The 22,434-nt window shown below is 37.6% G+C and overlaps 1 protein-coding gene across 2 annotated transcripts; it reads right to left on the bottom strand.

Moving 5' to 3' along the window:
• Positions 1 to 10,012: 10,012 nt before the first annotated feature.
• On the bottom strand, positions 10,013 to 21,768 carry LOC125653790 (uncharacterized). Of its 2 annotated transcripts, XM_048883398.2 has the most exons (6): positions 21,462 to 21,705; positions 19,440 to 19,623; positions 14,421 to 14,552; positions 13,859 to 13,973; positions 12,059 to 12,152; positions 10,013 to 11,319 (listed from the first exon to the last, which is right to left on the bottom strand). In XM_048883398.2, exons 2-6 carry the CDS (start codon positions 19,495 to 19,497, stop codon positions 10,378 to 10,380), a joined length of 1,341 nt encoding a protein of 446 aa, XP_048739355.1. In that variant the 5' UTR covers positions 19,498 to 19,623; positions 21,462 to 21,705; the 3' UTR covers positions 10,013 to 10,377. The 2 variants fall into 2 exon arrangements, with proteins under 2 accessions (XP_048739355.1, XP_056001169.1); XM_056145194.1 differs by lacking the exon at positions 19,440 to 19,623 and having other exon boundaries at positions 21,462 to 21,768.
• Between the last annotated feature and the right edge of the window lie 666 nt (positions 21,769 to 22,434).

Here is a 22,434-nt window from a genome sequence, read left to right as displayed (position 1 = left end):
GTGAAGACAGAAGTATTACAGAGGTTAATAACGTGAAGACAGAAGTATTACACAGGTTAATAACGTGAAGACAGAACTATAACATAATGTAATAACGTGAAGACAGAACTATAACACAGGGTAATACCGTGAAGACAAAGCTATTATACAGGTTAATACCGTGAAGACAGAACTATAACACAGGGTAATAACGTGAAGATAGAACTATTACACAGGTTGATAACGTGAAGACAGAGCTATTACACAGGGTAATAACGTAAAGACAGAGCTATTACACAGGTTAATAACGTGATAAGAGCTATTACACAGGGTAATAACGTAAAGACAGAGCTATTACACAGGTTAATAACGTGAAAATAGAACTATTACAGAGGGTAATAACGTGAAAATAGAACTATTATACGGGGTAATAACGTGAAGACAGAAGTATTACACAGGTTAATAACGTGAAGACAGAGCTATAACACAGGGTATTAACGTGAAGACAGAACTATTAAACAGTGTTATAACGTGAAGACAGAAGTATTACAGAGGTTAATAACGTGAAGAAAGAACTATTACACAGTGTAATAACGTGAAGACAGAATTATAACACAGGGTAATAACGTGAAGACAGAACTATAACACAGTGTAATAACGTGAAGACAGAACTATTACACAGGGTAATAACGTGAAGACAGAACTATAACACAGGGTAATAACGTGAAGACAGAACTATAACACAGGGATACATCGTGAAGACATAACTATTACACAGGTTAATAACGTGAAGACAGAACTATAACACAGTGTAATAACGTGAAGACAGAACTATTACATGGGGTAATAACCTGAAGATAGAACTATTACACAGGGTAATAATGTGTAGGCAGAGCTATAACACAGGGTAATAACGTGTAGACAGAACTATTACACAGAGTAATAACGTGAATGTAGAACTTTTACACAGGGTAATAACGTGAAGATAGAACTATTACACAGGGTAATAACGTGAAGACAGAACTATAACACAGGGTAATAACGTGAAGACAGAACTATTACACAGGGTAATAACGTGAAGACAGAACTATAACACAGTGTAATAACGTGAAGACAGAACTATTACACAGGGTAATAACGTGAAGATAGAACTATTACACAGGGTAATAACGTGAAGATAGAACTATTACACAGGTTAATAACGTGAAGACAGAACTATAACACAGTGTAATAACGTGAAGACAGAACTATTACACAGGGTAATAACGTGAAGACAGAACTATAACACAGGGTAATAACGTGAAGACAGAACTATTATACAGGGTAATAACGTGAAGACAAAGCTATAACACAGGGTAAAAACGTGAAGACAGAACTATTACACAGGGGAATAACGTGAAGACAGAGGTTTAACACAGGGGAATAACGTGAAGACAGAACTATAACACAGGATAATAACGTGAAGATAGAACTATTACACAGGGTAATAACGTGAAGATAGAACTATTACACAGGGTAATAACGTGAAGATAGAACTATTACACAGGGTAATAACGTGAAGACAGAGCTATAACACAGGGTAAAAACGTGAAGACAGAACTATTACACAGGGGAATAACGTGAAGACAGAGCTTTAACACAGGGGAATAACGTGAAGACAGAACTATAACACAGGGTAATAACGTGAAGATAGAACTATTACACAGGGTAATAACGTGAAGACAGAACTATTACACAGGGGAATAACGTGAAGATAGAACTATTACACAGGGTAATAACGTGAAGATAGAACTATTACACAGGTTATAACGTGAAGACAGAACTATTACACAGGGTATTGACTTGAAGACAAGTCAGAGCTTTAACACAGGGTAATAACGTGAAGACAGAGCTATATCACAGAGTAATAACGTGAAGACAGAACTATAACACAGGGTAATAACGTGAAGACAGAACTATTACACAGGGTAATAACTTAAAGACAGAACTATAACACTAGGTAATAACGTGAAGACAGAACTATAAGACAGGGTAATAACGTGAAGACAATAATATTTTTGTTTTGGGGAGATGATGAAATTGTCATTGCCCACATTCGGGATTGCATAATTAATAGGTAAAAATCACTAAATTAACATACAACTTTTACGGTCTGTAGGAAATTTACAGACACAAACAAAATAGCAAATTACGAATTATCAAAGACTATAAATTTGATCAGTTTAAAATGATTTCAGTAACTAGAAAACTGACACGGTCACCAATGGTCCCGCTGAGGGTTATTAGAGGAAAGTAACATCTGTATTTGATATAGCAATGTTTGGGGCTGATATATATGTTAGAATTAATAACCTCGTATTGGGTCAAATGCTGTCTGACGTGTTTCATACCGATTGTTAAGCCGTTCTTGGCACACTGATTTGACTGCGGATAACTCCGTTTACCTGATCAGGATATGGGGCTCGCGGCGGGTGTGACCGGTCAACAGGGGATGCTTACTCCTCCTAGGCACCTGATCCCACCTCTGGTGAGTCCAGGGGCCCGTGTTTGCCCAACTATTTATTTTGCATTGCTTGTAAGAGTTATGAGATTGATCACTGTTCGTTATCCTCACTTTGCATTTGTATGTAAAACTTTGATCCCCTATTGTGGCCCCATCATATTCCCAGGGGCCATGATTTGGACAAAATTGAATCTGCGTTACGTCAGGAAGCTTTCATGTAAATATAAGTTTTTCTGGCTCAGTGTTTATTGAGAAGAAGATTTTTAAAGATTTTTCCAATAGATTTGTATGTAAAACTTTGATCCCTTATTGTGGACCCGTCCAACTCCCGGGGGCCATGATTTGAACAAACTTGAATTTGCGCTATATAAGAAAGCTTTCATGTAAATTTCAGATTTTCTGCCTCAGTGGTTCTTGAGAAGAAGTTTTTTCCTATACATTTGTATGTAAATTTTTGATCCCCTACTGTTGCCCCATTATACCCCCAAGGGCCATGATTTGAACAGACTTGAATCTGCATTATGTCAGAAAGCTTTCATGTAAATCTCAGCTTTTCTGGTCCATTGGTTCATCAGAAGATTTTTCAGGATTTATCCTACATGTATATATTAGTATGTAAAACTTCGATCCCCTATTTTGGCCCCATCCAACCCCCAAGGGCCATGATTTGAACAAACTTGAATCTGTATTATGTCAGGGAGCTTTCATGTAAATCTCAGCTTTTCTGGTTCAGTGGTTCAAGGGAAGAAGATTGTTTTCCTATACATTTGTATGTAAAACTTTGATCCCCTATTGTGACCCATCATAACCCAGGGGCCATGATTTGAACAAACTTGAATCTGCATTATGTCGGAAAGCTTTCATGAAAATCTCAGCTTTTCTGGCCCAGTGGTTCTTGAGAAGAAGATTGTTCGTATATATTTGTGTGTAAAACTTTGATCTCTTATTGTGGCCCCATCCTACCCCTGGGGGCCATGATTTTAACAAACTTGAATCTGCACTTTATAAGGAAGTTCTCATGTAAATGTCAGCTTTTCTGGCTCAGTGGTTCTTGAGAAAAAGATTTTCAAAGATTTTTCCTAAGTATTTGTATGTAAAACTTTGATCCCCTATTGTGGCCCCATCCAACCCCCGGGGGCATGATTTGAACAAACTTGAATATTCACTATATAAGGAAGCTTTCATGTAAAGTTCAGCTTTTCTAGCTTAGTGGTTCTTGAGAAAAAGATTTTTAAAGATTTTTTCTATATATTAGTATGTAAAACTTTGATCCCCTATTGTGGCCCCATCCAACCCCCGAGGGCCATGATTTGAACAATCTTGAATCTACATCATGTCAGAAAGCTTTCATGTAAATCTCAGCTTTTCTGGCTCAGTGGTTCTTAAGAAGAAGATTGTTCGTATATATTTGTATGTAAAACTTTGATCCCCTAATGTGAAACCACCTCACCCCTGGGGGCCATGATTTTAACAAACTTGAATCTGCATTATGTCAGAATGCTTTCACGTTAATGTCAGCTTTTCTGGCTCAGTGATTCTTGAGAAGAAGATTTTTCCTATATATTTGTATGTAAAACTTTCATCCCTTTTTATTGTCCCATCCTACCCCCGGGGGCCATGATTTTAACAAAATTGAATCTGCAATATGTCAGGAAGCTTTCATGTAAATCTCAGCTTTTCTGGCCCAGTGGTTCATCAGAAGATTTTTCAGGATTTATCCTATATATTTGTATGTAAAACTTTGATCCCCTATTGTGGCCTCATCCAACCCCCGAGGGCCATGATTTGAACAAACTTGAATCTATATTATGTCAGGAAGCATTCATATAAATCTCAGCTTTTCTGGCTCAGTGGTTCTGGAGAAGATTTTTCCTATATATTTGTATGTAAAGTTTTGATCCCTTATTGTGGCCCCATCCTACCTCCGGGGGCCATGATTTTAACAAATTTGAATCTGCACTTTATAAGGAAGTTCTCATGTAAATGTCAGCTTTGCTGGCCAGTGGTTCTTGAGAAGAAATGTTTTCCTATTTATTTGTATATATAACTTTGATCCCCTATTATGGCCCAATCATACCCCCAGGGGCCATGATTTGAACAATCTTGAATCTGCATCATGTCAGAAAGCTTTCATGTAAATCTCAGCTTTTCTGGCTCAGTGGTTCTTGAGAAGAAGATTTTTCCCATATATTTTTATGTAAAACATTGATCCCTTACTGTGACCCCATCCTACCCCCGGGGGCTATGATTTTAACAAACTTGAATCTGCACTTGATATGGAAGTTCTCATGTAAATGTCAGCTTTTCTGGCTCAGTGGTTCTTGAGAGGAAGTTTTTCAAAGATTTTTCCTGTATATTTGTATGTAAAACTTTGATCCCCTATTGTGGTCCCATCATATTCCCAGGGGCCATGATTTGGACAAAATTGAATCTGCGTTATGTCAGAAAGCTTTCATGTAAATCTCAGCTTTTCTGGCTCAGTGGTTCTTGAGAAGAAGATTTTTCCTGTATATTTGTATGTAAAACTTTCATCCCCTTTTGTGGCCCCATCCTACCCCCAGGGGGCCATGATTTTTGCAATATGTCAGAAAGCTTTCATGTAAATCTCAGCTTTTCTGGCCCAGTGGTTCATCAGAAGATTTTTCAGGATTTATCCTGTATATTTGTATGTAAAACTTTGATCCCCTCTTGTGGCCTCATCCAACCCCCGAGGGCCATGATTTGAACAAACTTGAATCTGTATTATGTCAGGGAGCTTTCATGTAAAGCTAAGCTTTTCTGGTTCGGTGGTTCTTGGGAAGAAGATTTTTCCTATATATTTGTATGTAAAACTTTGATCCCCTATTGTGACCCCATCATACCCCCAGGGGCCATGATTTGAACAAACTTGAATATCCATTATGTTGGAAAGCTTTCATGTAAATCTCAGCTTTTCTGGCTCAGTGGTTCTTGAGAAGAAGATTTTTCCCATATATTTGTATGTAAAGTTTTGATCCCTTATTGTGGCCCCATCCTACCCCCGGGGGCCATAATTTTAACAAACTTGAATCTGCACTTTATAAGGAAGTTCTCATGTAAATGTCAGCTTTTCTGGCTCAGTGGTTCTTGAGAGGAAGTTTTTCAAAGATTTTTCCTGTATATTTGTATGTAAAACTTTGATCCCCTATTGTGGTCCCATCATATTCCCAGGGGCATGATTTGGACAAAATTGAATCTGCGTTATGTCAGAAAGCTTTCATGTAAATCTCAGCTTTTCTGGCTCAGTGGTTCTTGAGAAGATTTTTCCTGTATATTTGTATGTAAAACTTTCATCCCCTTTTGTGGCCCCATCCTACCCCCGGGGGGCCATGATTTTTGCAATATGTCAGAAAGCTTTCATGTAAATCTCAGCTTTTCTGGCCCAGTGGTTCATCAGAAGATTTTTCAGGATTTATCCTGTATATTTGTATGTAAAACTTTGATCCCCTCTTGTGGCCTCATCCAACCCCCGAGGGCCATGATTTGAACAAACTTGAATCTGTATTATGTCAGGGAGCTTTCATGTAAAGCTCAGCTTTTCTGGTTCAGTGGTTCTTGGGAAGAAGATTTTTCCTATATATTTGTATGTAAAACTTTGATCCCCTATTGTGACCCCATCATACCCCCAGGGGCCATGATTTGAACAAACTTGAATATCCATTATGTTGGAAAGCTTTCATGTAAATCTCAGCTTTTCTGGCTCAGTGGTTCTTGAGAAGAAGATTTTTCCCATATATTTGTAGGTAAAGTTTTGATCCCTTATTGTGGCCCCATCCTACCCCCGGGGGCCATAATTTTAACAAACTTGAATCTGCACTTTATAAGGAAGTTCTCATGTAAATGTCAGCTTTTCTGGCTCGGTGGTTCTGGAGAAGATTTTCAAAGATTTTTCCTATAAAGTTGTATGTAAAACTTTGATCCCCTATTGTGGCTCCATCATATTCCCAGGGGCGATGATTTGGACAAAATTGAATCTGTATGTCAGGAAGATTTCATGTAAATCTCAGCTTTTCTGGCTCAGTGGTTCTTGAGAAGAAGATTTTTCCTATATATTTGTATGTAAAACTTTGATCCCCTTTTGTGGCCCCATCCTACCCCTGGGGGCCATGATTTTAACAAAATTGAATCTGCAATATGTCAGGAAGCTTTCTTGTAAATCTCAGTTTTTCTGGCCCAGTGGTTCATCAGAAGATTTTTCAGGATTTATCCTATATATTTGTATATAAAACTTTGATCCCCTATTGTGGCCTCATCCAACCCCCGAGGGCCATGATTTGAACAAACTTGAATCTGTATTATGTCAGAAAGCATTCATGTAAATCTCAGCTTTTCTGGCCCAGTGGTTCTTGGGAAGAAGATTTTTCCTATATATTTGTATGTAAAACTTTGATCCCCTATTGTGACCTCATCATACCCCCAGGGGCCATGATTTGAACAATCTTGAATATGCATCATGTCAGAAAGCTTTCATGTAAATATCAGCTTTTCTGGCTCAGTGGTTGTTGAGAAGAAGATTGTTCCTATGTATTTGTATGTAAAACTTTGATCCCTTATTGTGGTCCCACCCTACCCCCGGCATCTTCACAAGTCAAGGGTTATTGATTCGTTACCTCACACTAACCCTTGACATCAGTCGCTATTTAAAAGTTGGGCTCGAGAAGAAGCAATATGATTGGTTTGCAGCCTGAAGCTGCAAACCAATCAGACAACGGCTTTTATAGTCGATCGAAAACAAAACTAAACAGTAAACACGCATGGCGACGGCATTATGGTGTAGAATTTGTGACCAATTAGTACAAGACAGATACCGTCGATTGATTTTCGGGAGTTCGTTTTGCTTGAAGAAACAATTAGACGAGGGTTCGGGGTATGAACCGAATGAAAATGACGGATTGTCGAAGTACGTTTGTCGACTATGTTTTAATAAATTAAACAAATTGTCCAAAATAATGGAACAACTTCGTAAGATAGCGATTTACCACTGCCGGTTTTAGTCCCAATAAAAACATCTTTTCCTTCTCTGATACATGATATCGAAAGCTTTTGGTTTTCAGTCAAATGATCGATTTGATATTTTTCACATATCTTTTCGTCAACGGACGCCATTTTTTACTTTCTGTTCATTCCCTTACCAAACTTTCATCTGAAACAAGAAATCCCATTGGCTGATTAATTTTAGCGTATTGCGTCATCCTTCTTCTCGAGCCCAACTTTTAAATAGCAACTGATGTCAAGGGTTAGTGCGAGGTAACGAATCAATAACCCTTGACTTGTGAAGATGTACCCCCGGGGGCCATGATTTTAACAAACTTGAATCTGCATTATGTCAGAAAGCTTTCACGTAAATGTCAGCTTTTCTGACTCAGTGGTTCTTGAGAAGAAAATTTTTCCTTATTATTTGTATGTAAAACTTTGATCCCCTATTCTGGCCCCATCCAACCCCCGGGGGCCATGATTTTAACAAACTTGAATCTTCACTATATAAGGAAGCTTTCATGTAAATTTCAGCTTTTCTGGCTCAGTAGTTCTTGAGAAGAAGTGTTTTCCTACATATTTGTATATATAACTTTGATCCCCTATTGTGGCTCCATCATACCCCCAGGGGCCATGATTTGAACAATCTTGAATCTGCATCATGTCAGAAAGCTTTCATGTAAATCTCAGCTTTTCTGGCTCAGTGGTTCTTGAGAAGAAAATTGTTCCTATATATTTGTATGTAAAACTTTGATCCCTTATTGTGACCCCATCCTATCCCCGGGGGCCATGATTTTAACAAACTTGAATCTGCATTATGTCAGAAAGCTTTCACGTAAATGTCAGCTTTTCTGGCTCAGTGGTTCTTGAGAAGAAGATTTTTAAAGATTTTTTCCTATATATTTATATGTAAAACTTTGATCCCCTATTGTGGCCCCATCCAACCCTTAGGGGCCATGATTTGAACAAACGTGAATCTGCACTATATCAGAAAGCTTTCATGAAAATCTCAGCTTTTCTGGCCCAGTGGTTCTTGAGAAGAAGATTTTTAAATTTTATTTTTTAAAATTTATTTTTGTATTTTTGTGATTATCTCCCCTTTGAAACACAGGTGCTTGTGGACAGGACTTTCGGTACCCCCCTTCTTTTATTTTTAAATGTTGAATTCCTTGGGTATTTCGGACGTATTTTTGATAAAATATGTAACTTCAGAGTTTATCTATTTCAATGGAATACACAAATCTCGCATAAAAACCGTTTTTAAAAATGTCATATCACCGATCATAATATATGATATTATGATCGGTGATATGACATTTTTAAAAACGATTTCTATGCGAGATTTGTGTATTCCATTGAAATAGATAAACTCTGAAGTTACATATTTTATCAAAAATACGTCCGAAATACCCAAGGAATTGAACATTTAAAAATAAAAGAAGGGGGGTACCGGAAGTCCTGTCCACAAGCACCTGTGCTTTGAAAGAGACACGGTTCTTAATTTGAACAAACTTGAAAGCCCTTCACCCAAGAATGCTTTGTGGCAAGTTTGGTTGAAATAGGCCCAGTGGTTCTTGAGAAGATGAAAATGTGAAAAGTTTACGACGCCGACGACATACAACGGAGAAATTTTGATCAGAAAAGCTCACGTGAGCCTTCGGCTCAGGTGAGCTAAAAAGCGCTGTGAGACACGCCATTTCGAGATATTCACCGACGAAAATTCGGTAACAGTAATGAATACGGAATAAGGTACACTCATTTTGTATCTATTTTGTAACTTTCTTTATTAAAAGGAACAGTTTTCTAAGGTGTAACGTGCAATTACTACAAAATTCAATTTCTTGAAGCAGTTTCACTTTGCAACCGGATATAAGAAATTTTATTTCGTATTCCGATCCCGATCGAAAGTTGTTGACTGGGAATGACGTGTTAATTCAATACACATGTAACATCAAGCATTTTTTAAAATCACATTTAAAAAACCCTCAAAAATATACACATACACAATGTTATAGAGTTATTTCTTGAAAATTTTCTATATCAATGCATATCATAATTCAAATTGAATTATCTCCCTTAGACAGTGGTAAATGGATACAGTCATAATAAGAAAGAAGATGGCATACAAACAGACAGACAAAGTGACACGACTCCAAAATCCATAGGTGTCTTCCTCTTATTGTAAAGTATTTCTGTACAAAATTTGAAAACTGTAGAATGAAAATTGTTTGAGTTATTGTGTCACAAAAAAAGTGTTCATAATAACAAAGATCATGCCATACAGACAGACAGACAAAGTGAAATGACCCCAAAATCTATAGGCATCTTCCTCTTATTTGTAAATTATTTCTGTACAAAATTTGAAAACTACGATAAAAACTGTTTGAGTTATCGTGCCACAAAGAAAGTGTTGACGGACAGATGGGCGGACGGACGGACAGAAAATGTGATTACTATAGGGCTTCCCGCATTCCATGTGGGGCCCTAATAATGCAATGATTTCTTAAACATCTGTATGAATGAAAATGGATTCAGATGTCTAGTTTTATCTTTATTTACATGGCCAGAATAATTATTCGTCAAGTGTTTCAACAAAACATAAATCGACGTCATTTTGCAGGTCCTTATGTAACCCATCACAGTAGACTTTTAAGGCGACATCCGTGCCTTTCCGTTAGAGGATTGACCACTCAGCTCTTACTAATACAAAGAATTCCACACACACACGTCAGCAGTACAATGCAACCACACTTGTATTACTGAAAGTTCACATTAACCACTATCACAACGGGGCCCTTTGTTTCCTTTCTAGAACGCGAACTTCAAGGATCGTTTTCCTGGCCTACCCTCACGTTTATCAGCAAACCTCAGCTGTCTACTTCACACACAAGTACATGAATATTTTATTTTTGTTTGTTCACTTTAGCGTAGGCAGGAATAGACCCGCCTCTGTTCTCTTTGCCTTTTGAGAAGTCTGCGACAAGATCTACATAATTGTGTCTCTGAAGCTCTGATGGTTCGATGTAAGAGGCTCTATTAGAATCCGTCACTGGTTTCTCGAGGTCTAAATATTCATTTTGAGCGGGAGGGGTTTGTGTAGAGTTTGAATCGTTTTCTTTAGCAAGCGTAAAATAAGCATTACTCAGCCTGTTCTGATCTGTAGTGGGCGTGTTAGAACCAGTCACATCCGAATTTCCTACCTTTAATCCTTCACTTTCAGTTTTAGACACACTTTCAATATTTTCATCGCTATGTTTTGCAGCTAAACTGCTCTCTAGCGCACGCACAGATTCCGAGGGAATAATAACTCCCTGAGAACTACTTTTATACAACCCACTTTGCGAATTGACTCTGTCTAGTTTCTCTAAACAGAAATAACCCCCGCTCTGTCTGTTCTGGGGTATTCCTTCGTCTTTTCCATCTGATTTGGCTTTCTCGAGCACGAAATAATCATCTGTTTTTCTTTTCTCCTGCTCCATCGCCAGGATAATTTGACTCTGACGTAGCGTGTCATACGGATTGCCATCAAGGCACACGTCCTTGGCTTTCCCCGAGGAGTCCAGATGATGATATACATTATGAACTTTTGAACTCCCAGATCCGATTTCCGTGTAGTCATCTATTGCTTTCACGGTGTCTTTGTTATGAAAAGCTTCCGGTATGGCTGGCAGTGGTTGTGACCGCTTATAGTCGGAAAATGTAATGGTGGTGTCCGTACTTCCGGTGCTTTCGCCGTCCTCACTCAGCAGGCGCTTCATGGCGGAGAATGGATTGGATACGCCTTTTAATCCGCCTTTCTGTTTGCGTGTTGGTAGTTTCACTCCTCCGTTATAGGTCGGGTCTCTCTGAATAATACCGCAAATAAGTATTGTTAAGTGCAATTCAAGCTTGACATCAATTCAGTTGATTTTCATTAGGTTCATTTTTCTCATGATTTTCATTAAATCTATTTTTCTTATTTCTTTAAATTTTGAATTCAAAGAGGAAAAGTCTATAAGATAAAAGATTAATACGATAAATCGAAACATATCATCAGCAGGGGATGCCTCCTCCTAGACACCCGATCCCACCTCTGATGCTCCAGGGCTCCGTGTTTACACTACTCTTCATTTTGTATTCTTTATAGGATTTTTTGAGATTGACCACTGTTCGTTAGCTTCACTTGTTCATCACATCAAAACAACAGGTGAATAATAAGAGAGATTGTTTACCAATAGATGAATAATAAGAGAGATTGTTTACCAACAGATGAATAATAAGAGAGATTGTTTACCAACAGATGAATAATAAGAGAGATTGTTTACCAATAGATGAATAATAAGAGAGATTGTTTACCAACAGATGAATAATAAGAGAGATTGTTTACCAACAGATGAATAATAAGAGAGATTGTTTACCAATAGATGAATAATAAGAGAGATTGTTTACCAATAGATGAATAATAAGAGAGATTGCTTACCAACAGATGAATAATAAGAGAGATTGTTTACCAATAGATGAATAATAAGAGAGATTGTTTACCAACAGATGAATAACACGACAGATTGTTTACCAACAGATAAATATATAAGAGAGATTGTTTACCATGCTGAGAGTCTCGTAAGTACAGCCATCCTCCGAGTCGGTTATGTTGGTCAGAGTGCTCGCTACTATTCTGTATTCCCCTTCAATTTCTTTCCTGTAAATCAAAGCTTACATTTAGATAATAAATTTAATGTTTGCTAATACGTGAGGGCATACACCGCGACGTTTCACGCTGGTATTAGCTCTTCATGAAATGCGTGCCGGAGTAATGAGGTGCAGGTCATATCCCCATACTTTCTTATATCTACATACTGCTTCCTTTTCTGTCGGAATTCCCAGTCATTGAAATAAACGTTCATGCACTATGTTTATCAAAATTCATACGCGCATTATTCACATTCATGAGGAAATGGCTACCATTACAAACTGTACAAAATATACTAGGTAAAAACATTGCAAATGTAAATACATGTATTTGATTTTAAAAGTGCTTGTTGAATTGAATATGATTACGAATACACAAACACCTGTGTTAACTTAACTGTTATGAATGTTTTGTTTAGTTAGTATTTCAAAAGCTTTCACGTGAAAAAGCTTAAATATTTCTCAATTCATTGAAATCATCACTGGATTGTTGTCCTGAAAGTGATAATACATTCTCAAGTAAAAAAAACAAACAAAAAAACTGACAACACAGACAGACACATCAGTTATTAAGTATCTTATACCACCTCGAATGACAAGCCCGATCAAATCACAATATGCGTCCGTGAGGGAGGGGTGTGTGTGCGGGGGTCAGAAAGACTTGACTAGTGGAGTAAAGGTATTGACTTAGCTTTGAGACTGATTCAAGTTTTTGTGAATGAATGACGGCGGTATGACCGGTCGACAAGGGGATGCCAGGGGCGGATAAAGGAATTGCGATTAGGAGGCGGGGCGCCACTTTATGAGGTAGGGGGTCTGGGATTTTACAGATTTTATAGGGCTTGAAATATGTCTCCTATTTAGTCATTTGTACCATTTCCTATCATTTCTAATAAGTTGAAATTAATAAAATGACGCAAATTTTAAGGGTTTTTGGAACAAAATTAAAATAATGCAAGAAATCAAACGATTTTGTCATTTATTTCTCCGGGAGTCGAAGAAATGATTGCTTCTTTTATCGTTTAGTACATGCAAGGTGAAGATAACGAACAGTGATTAATCTCATGACTCCTATAAGCAATACAAATAGATAGTTAGACAAACAGGACCCCTGGACGCACTAGAGGTGGGATCAGGTGCCTAGGAGGAGTAAGCATCTCCTGTTGACCGGTCACACCCGCCGTGAGCCCTATATCCTGATCAGGTAAACGGAATTATCCGCAGTCAAAATCAGTGTGCCAAGAACGGCTTAACAATCGGTATGAAACACGTCAGACATCATTTGACCAAATAATCGGTTGTATTGACGAACTAGATCGTTATAACGACATTTTTCTATTCAAGATACCCCGATTTACCTTAAATTTGAAAATTTTAGTGGGGGCGCGCGCCGGCTGCGCCACCCCCCCCCCCTTTAATCCGCCACTGGATGCTTACTCCTCCTAGGAACTTGATCCCACCTCTGGTGTATCCAGGGGTCCGAGTTTGCCCAACTTTCTATTTTGTATATAGGAGTTATGAGATTGATCACTGTTCGTTATTTTCACCTTTCACAGATAGGCGTCATATTTAAAGCAAGTAATGCAATGCTAACTAAAGCACCTGCCAGCACTACTTCTAATGACGTCACAATCGCTTCCAGTAATGGTAACAATTCAACATACAGGAGTCATAATTATAACTATGGCATAGATATGGCTGATCGTTGCGTCAAACCTTTTTCTTCGCTCCCTCCGCGCGGTACACAGACAGCATACAATCGTGCAGAACACGAGCACTACTATACCAATGGATCCTGCAATGATTGGTACCAGGTTCTTACTCCAAAATTCTGAAATGAAAGCAGAAAAAAAAAATTAATGTCATTCTGCATCATTAACGGTTGGCATGTTCTCTCTCTCTCTCTCTCTCTCTCTCTCTCTCTGTCTCTCTCTCTCTCTCTCTCTCTCTCTCTCTCTCTCTCTCTCTCTCTCTCTCTCTCTCTGAACATGGTTGACTTTATGAATTTATCTTTAAAAAATGTATCTAAAATCAACAAGACATAAAATTTCTATTGCTATATGATCTCTGGGAAGAAAATCAAATTCTCACAGTCATGACGTCGGTACTAGGAGTGAAGAAATTTTTATTCGGCAGGGTGACTGCTGACTATTTAGTAATACAAATAACAAAACAAATGAAGCATGTCAATGCTTTCTTATCTATAGATGATTAAAAATCCAAATGTGGAGGAAAACCACAATATCTGATATCCAAAAAGCGTTGACACGGTGTTTACCTTCGGTTTGATGAGAAATAGTGCTTGTAGATCCGGGTGTCGCAGTAGTTTCCGGTGGGGTGTAATTTGCAGAATTATTATTCTGATCAAAATAGTAGACGTAGCACTGGTCCAAATTAAACGGGTATTCTCCTGCAAATATAGAAATATAATTCTCAAGTATCTCCATATATATGTACATTGTACCTGGTATGTACATGTGTACTTAAGTTTCCATATTTGCGTGCTTATAAGTATGTATATATATATATATATATGTGTACAGACGGACGGACGGACGGACGGATGTATGCATGTACGTGTGATTCATGGTAGATATTTCTGTTCAAGTATATTTTTGTTTTACAAATAACGCGTTATGGAAAATCAATGCGCCTAGATATGATATTCAAAATGAGTCATTTCGTCAGCTGATGACACATTAAACAGTTGCCCCCACTAATGCAGTATGAATGGAAGGTTTATAATCATACTGAATAATGAACCACGATAACGTTACACAGTTAGCTGGAGTTTGTGTTTTTCAAGTACCCTGATTTATTCAATATGAAATCTACAAATAAAAATAGCAGTAGCTTTTAAGCTTGAATACAAAGTACAACAAAGTGTCCTGTAAAACTGGGACAAAGCCCAGCGACCCAGATTACACACAATCTGGACAAAGCCCAGCGACCCAGATTACACACAGTCTGGACAAAGCCCAGAGGCCCAGATTACACACAGTCTGGATAATGCCCAGCGACCCAGATTACACACAGTCTGGACAATGCCCAGAGGCCCAGATTACACACAGTCTGGATAATGCCCAGCGACCCAGATTACACACAGTCTGGATAATGCCCAGCGGCCCAGATTACACACAGTCTGCATGGATATGACCTCTTGACTCCCAACACAGTATGAAAACATGTAAACTTGTGGTACGTTTACTAATAAGATACACTATAGCGGACTCGCACACTCAAGAGATCGACTCCTTGCAGATTCATTTCTGGATTTGTGACCAATTGGATGGGGTGGGGTGAAGGGGGCGGGGGAGGTTAAACCCGAGCCCCCATTCACCCTCCCTCTCTCTGAATACACCCTCCCCCGCTCTGAATACACCCTCCCCCATTCTGATTACACCCTCTCCCGTTCTGAATACACCCTCCCCCGCTCTGAATACACCCCACCACTCTGATTACACCCTCCACCACTCTGAATATACCCTCCACGCTCTGAATACACCCTCCCCTGCTCTGAATACAACCTCCCCCGCTCTGATTACACCCCTGCTCTGAATACACCCTCCCCCGCTCTGAATACACCCTCCCCCACTCTCAATACACTCTTCCCACTCTGACTACACCCTCCCCCGCTCTGAATACACCCTCTGCCGCTCTGAATACACCATCCCCCACTCTGATTACACCTTCCCTACTCTGAAGTACTTAATGAGCATCATATCGGTATATAATTAGAATATAAATAGACACGTGACTGTATTACTACCAAATTCTAATTGCTGTTACTTTAAAATGCTACTCATGTTATTTTTAATTATTCTTCCCAACTGTGTGAATGCAAGGGTGAAAGTTGTCTTGTCTGTTTATAAATGTTTTGAAAAGTAATAAAAATTAAAAATAATAATAATAATAATAATTATTAGTCATTGACTGGGGTGGTAAAAATTCCCTCTCACTCACTGTACACACATGTAATCTTAAGCTTGTAACTGTGTTTAACTCTCACTCACTGTACACACATGTAATCTTAAGCTTGTAACTGTGTTTAACTCTCACTCACTGTACACACATGTAATCTTAAGCTTGTAACTGTGTTTAACTCTCACTCACTGTACACACATGTAATCTTAAGCTTGTAACTGTGTTTAACTCTCACTCACTGTACACACATGTAATCTTAAGCTTGTAAATGTGTTTAACTCTCACTCAATGTACACACATGCATTCTTAAGCTTGTAACTGTGTTTAACTCTCACTCACTGTACACACATGTAATCTTAAGCTTGTAACTGTTTTTAACTCTCACTCACTGTACACACATGTAATCTTAAGCTTGTAACTGTGTTTAACTCTCACTCACTGTACACACATGTAATCTTAAGCTTGTAACTGTGTTTAACTCTCACTCACTGTACACACATGTAATCTTAAGCTTGTAACTGTGTTTAACTCTCACTCACTGTACACACATGTAATCTTAAGCTTGTAACTGTGTTTAACTCTCGGACATTTACTATATTTCATTTGGTGTTTACTAATTGTAGAATAACTGTGAAATCCAATGGCGGACCCAGAGGGTGGGGGTGGGGGGTTCCAGGGGTTGGAACCCCCTCCCCTTTTTGGTCAGAAAGGTAAAAATAACGCACTTTAAGGGTGGAACCCCCCCCCCCCAAGCCAAAATTAATGGTATAAGTTTATGACCCCCTCCCCTTTTAAAAATTCCTGGATCCGCCTCTAAGTAACCAACTTATCATTCCCCTCCTCCTCTAAGGAATACGCTTTGATATGATTGATACATATGTAAAGGATATAAGCCAAAAACTGCCCATTCTGTGAGAGAAAGAACTGATCGAGGCCCGTAGAATGGACAGTTTGAGGTTTATATCCTACTTTTAAAACATTTTTGTTACGCAATTCTTTGTCATTTTAGGCTTTTATATAGATGAAAGTCCAATTGTTGTGAAAAGGTTACCTGTAGGTGTCCAATAAGTTGACAATTGCTGTCCATTATTTTTAAGAATGGACAGATACTGTCCGTTCTTAAAAAAATAATGGACAGTAATTGTCAACTTATTGGACAGTGCCAGGTAAACCCAATAACTTATTAGACGTCTACAGGTAGGCTGAAAATAAGAGAAAGACAATACGTTTGTCAAAGAGATACAAATTTAATTTTAAATTCCCTACAAGTAAGAATCAACACAGATATCGGAAAAAATCACTGAAACACTTAAAAACGATATTTCCCGTTAGTAGAATTCTCTGCTTCAACTCGTAAGATTCACAATTTTTAAATTCCATTGGCCATTACTACATCGCATCAAAACTTAAATTTGAAATTCCATACTGTATTTGAATTTCGTTGGATTCAGAGGCACATTCCAAAACTTCTTCACAACGCTTTTTTATGTTTTCTTTATTAGCATATCCTAATTCAGAATTATTATTTTCCCTTTCATGAATAATTTCATTTCACGAGATTGGGTTCTTTTGGCTGGCGTTAATTATTTCCTCATCCTAATATTCGAAAACACAATGCTTTTCAGATCAAAATTTGGCTCCATAACTTTCTCACCCTCCATATCCAGAATATAACACTCATTAAGACAATATTTGCAGTACTTTCACTAAAATCCTTAAATTTAGATTGTGCAATGAAAATGCTCTCCCCATCAGAGGAAGACATGTTGATATGGCTCAGTACTATAGAAAGAGTGAATATAAAACCTGCAGTAGAAGACTACTTACCTGACACTGTCCAATAAGTGAACAAAAGAAACAGAATTCTACGCAAGACTAGTTATATTGTCATGCTATTCAAAATAGCTTTATTCATATTTATCATTGTAAATAGGTTTACCTGAGTCTGTTCATTCTTAGAACAAAAGGTGTAAAGATGTAATGATATACATATATATATATATATATATATATATATATATATATATTTCAATAAAAAAGCAGGAAAATATACAGTTCCAAAATATATTTAAATCCCTAGCGCTTTCTGGATTTTAACATCCATCCTCAGGTGAATACAAATTAATAATGAATACAAAGTTGTTTTCAATAAAAAAGCAGGAAAATATACAGTTCCAAAATATATTTAAAGAGACACTACAGCTCATTTTCCACATTTTGATAAAGTGGTTTTTAAAACACGCATTGATAAAATGATAAATATCATATCGATACTGACAATTTTGAACAATTGGATGCATCAATTTACTCTCAAATGCGCTTTGAAGATCGTCCGGAATTCAAAGGTTTCTTCATGCTGACTCGGACTTTTGAATGCTTATTTACATCACGTGGTGTTGAATGACATCAAAGGTGTTCTGTAGGAAATTATTTAAATTCCCCTTCAAGGGGGTCCACACTCACCTTTCAAGTATAAGATTATTCCCTGCTCCTTATAGTAAGTAATTATATAAATCATTGTTTCAACAGAAACCCTTCCATGCATGTTCCAATTGACAACTAACACGTGTCGTGATCAGATAAAAATAGCACAATTTAGAGTCTTCGCAGCTAGTCCCAATGGCAGATTTAGGGGGGGGGGTCCAAATTTTGCACGCACAAAGCCGATTATTTTAGCTAATATTTGACTTTCTCATCCCCCTTCGGAAATCCTAGCTAGATCCGCCACTGAGTTACAATCGTTTCTCCTAGCCCTTTGTTTTCCAACAGTCATACTGATCGCAAGGTCAATTTTATTTCACATATTAGTTTTATCTCATTTTATTTTTACCTCTTTTCTTACAGAATCTGTCAAAATTCTGGATCTATCTATCCACTACACTTTCTCTCACTGCACGACATGCTGCACTGTTTACTGTCTATGCGCATGCGTCTGAAGACCGAAAGGAGGAGATTCGATATTTTTTGTATAGGCCATCAAAAAGTATTAAATTTTACGTTTAAACGAGAATTTTTGACTTTAGATAAGTGTTATTTTCGCAAAGTTCATACATTTAACAATGCAACAAAAATTGAAAAAGCGCTGGGAAAATTGTCATTTCAGGATTTTTGCGCAAAATGAGCCGTAGTGTCTCTTTAAATCACTAGCGCTTTCTGGATTTCCAGAAAGCGTTAGTGATTTAAATATATTTTGGAACTGTATATCTGCTTTTTTATTGAATTATTTTGACTGTGTGATATCAACTTTTTCTATATATATATATATATATATATATATATATATATATACACACACACACATACATATATACACATAAATAGCTGCCTGTCCCTCAAAAAGTGTAAATTATATATTTCTGATATTCCAGCTTACCCCAGTTTTTCTCTCTATCCTGAACCCGTGCTGTGCGGGTCATCCTGTTTCGATCCATTTAGCATTAACTTATTTAGCCATTGTCCACAGAAATTTGACACAGATCAATGTTAACCCAGTGTTAAAGTTTACAAGAGCGACATCCGGAATGAACAGTCGACGGAAGTCCCGGCTTAGTCTTAATCTGCCGGGACGAGATGCATGGAAATGATAAAAAAGGAAATAATTAGATGTCATAGGAGGAATATAATCCATAAGTACATGTATTATTTTTACAAAACGAATTTTTTTTTTTTTTGGATATATAAATGACTGAATACATGTGTGCATTCCATGTCTCGTGAGAAAAAAACTTTAATCCTCCGGGGGGGGGGGGGGGGGGTCTGAAAATAACAGCGGGGTGACATTAAGTGCTGACAAGTTTAGAATAGAAACATGGTTTGTTATCTGGTTTGTATCTATATATTGAATTTTTACAAAATTTACATATATTACACAACAATTTGAATACTTTCAAAATCTAATGAGTTGGTGGAGTGGCTGGCATCTCAATGCAGGAAACCGTACTCAGACTAGAATGGTAGATTAATTTTATATACATTCTCCTCATCACCTCGTGATTAAATATCATCATTTGTACTATACTATATACTAGTATATCACGTGATTATATTTCATTATTTGTACTATTGTAGGCACTAGTATATCACGTGATTATATCTCATTATCTGTACTAAACTATATACTAGTACAGGGCCGTAAATTACATGGAGGCGGAGGAGGCAGCTGCCTCCACCAACTTTTGAGCCAAAAAAAATTAAAATTTAAAGTTCATTAGAATTTATGTTGTTTCCAATAACTAAGAACATGATACCTCCCTTAAAAAGCATTCCAAATCTTTCTTTTAGAATGAGTTAGTCAAGTAACATCTTAGAAGGCCCTAGAATCAAGGATTTTGCACGAAACGTGTTCAGTGTGCACAAAATGTGCTCAGCGTCTGGAGGCCTGGGCGGCCCCCAGACCCCCGCCTAATTTCCTGCCTCCTCCAAATTGAAGGTTAATTTACGGCCCTGCTAGTATATCACGTGACTATATCTCATTATCTGTACTATTGTACATTTTAGTAGATCACGTGACTATATCTCATTATCTGTACTACTAGTACTGTTGGCACTAGTAGAAGTGGACCATTTTACGATATCAGTATGTGTTGTGTGGTACTATAATTACTCTCCCGATCGCTTGTACTATATTGGGCATGTTCCTCTAACAAGTGTTTATAAGAAAAGAAAGTTAGAGCTTTCATTTCTAGCGAATTTTCCTCATCTGCCTAAAAAATGAAATAAATAAATAAATCAACCCCAGATATTTTCAGTATGTCAAAATTACTCCATTTAAAATTATCCCCTATAAAATCACCCGAGACAAAATTATCCACGACAAAATTACCCGAGACAATGTATACCATGCTATACAATTACCCGATATGAAATTACCCGCTTTACGCTATGTTCTGTGCTCTGTTGGACCGGGACAACATTGTTAACGACATTGAGACTGTGTTGTTCTAATTACATCAACAGGAAGACGCCATTGGTTGTAAAACGATGTCACTCCATTTTCCGAAAGGAAGTTTATATTTTTTTTTTTTTTTTTGGCCAGATCTCCGCTTGACAGGGGAGGCTCAAACACAGATTCGCCACATGAATTATCATTAACATCTGACGAGGCCTGGAAACCCCTCTTGGGGAAAGAAAATGCACCATTTACGGTCCCCCCCCCCCCTTCCTTGTAAAATCTGGAATTCGTTCTGTCCGAAATGCTGTATCTGACCGATATTCAACTAGAATTTTCCCCAATCAAGTCACGTACACCAAATGCAAGTTTACTTTTAAATATCTGTTGTTCAGATCAGTACGTAAAACATCAAACTATACTTATACACCAGTTAGTACCCAATAAACATCACTGAATGAAAATAAAATAAATATATGTAGAGAAAATGTAACAAGAAGTACCTACCATAGTTGTGCATAGTGTACTCAGGCATTCTAATGGCTTGACTGTTCAGGTCACGTGACTTGTGAATTGAACAATGAAGTGGTTAAAAACATGAGTAATATGAAAATTCTTCACGGCACACATCAAGGGGGCCTTTGTTTAGGTCGTGGATGCATATACTGGGATCATTAGCAACAAGGAGACCCCGCCCAACATCACGCCAGTCCGCATTAACGATACATGTAATATCACTTCTCTGTTAGTCTATAAGGTTGTTTTTTTTTTAACTTCATGATCGTACATGTAGTCGGACATATAAACAACAATGAACACGAGTTATATACATGTACTAGCTATTTACCGAATCGCACGCGGATGTTGACGCTAGGAGATAATCAGATGGGAGGATACCAGGGAACCCGGAGGAAACCCACGTGTCCGAGCGGGCGACCACCACACCCTCACATACAACCACGTGTCCGAGCGGGCGACCACCACACTCTCATATACAACCACGTGTCCGAGCGTCTACATATAGAAAATTGTCACGTTCTTACATTTACAACACGTCTATTCTCACCGAAACTACAGGATACATCCTGTATATTCCAATGTAAAAATTTGATCCCCTTTTGAGGTCTCACCCTACCCCCGGGGCACCACAATGTGAACAAATTTGAATCTCACTACTTGGGAATGCTTAGGCTATCTAAGATTAAATTCAAAAAACAAATGTATAAACAAATAATTTTTAGAGAGTAAAATTCAAGTCATATATATATATATATATATATATATATATATATATATATATATATATATGAATTTTAAGTTATCATGGTGAATAATCAATTACAAAAATATCGAAAATGGTGTTCAACATACAGCAAATTATTCCCTTATACCTTTCTTCCGCATACAGCAAATTATTCCCTTATACCTTTCTTCCACATACAGCAAATTATTCCCTTATACCTTTCTTCCACATAAGACC

This window comes from Ostrea edulis, chromosome 7 (genome assembly GCF_947568905.1).
Source record: "Ostrea edulis chromosome 7, xbOstEdul1.1, whole genome shotgun sequence".
In the NCBI taxonomy this organism is placed as follows: Eukaryota; Metazoa; Mollusca; class Bivalvia; order Ostreida; family Ostreidae; genus Ostrea; species Ostrea edulis.
Note: the sequence above shows the minus strand (reverse complement) of the source record. Positions and strands in the feature narration are given on the sequence as shown.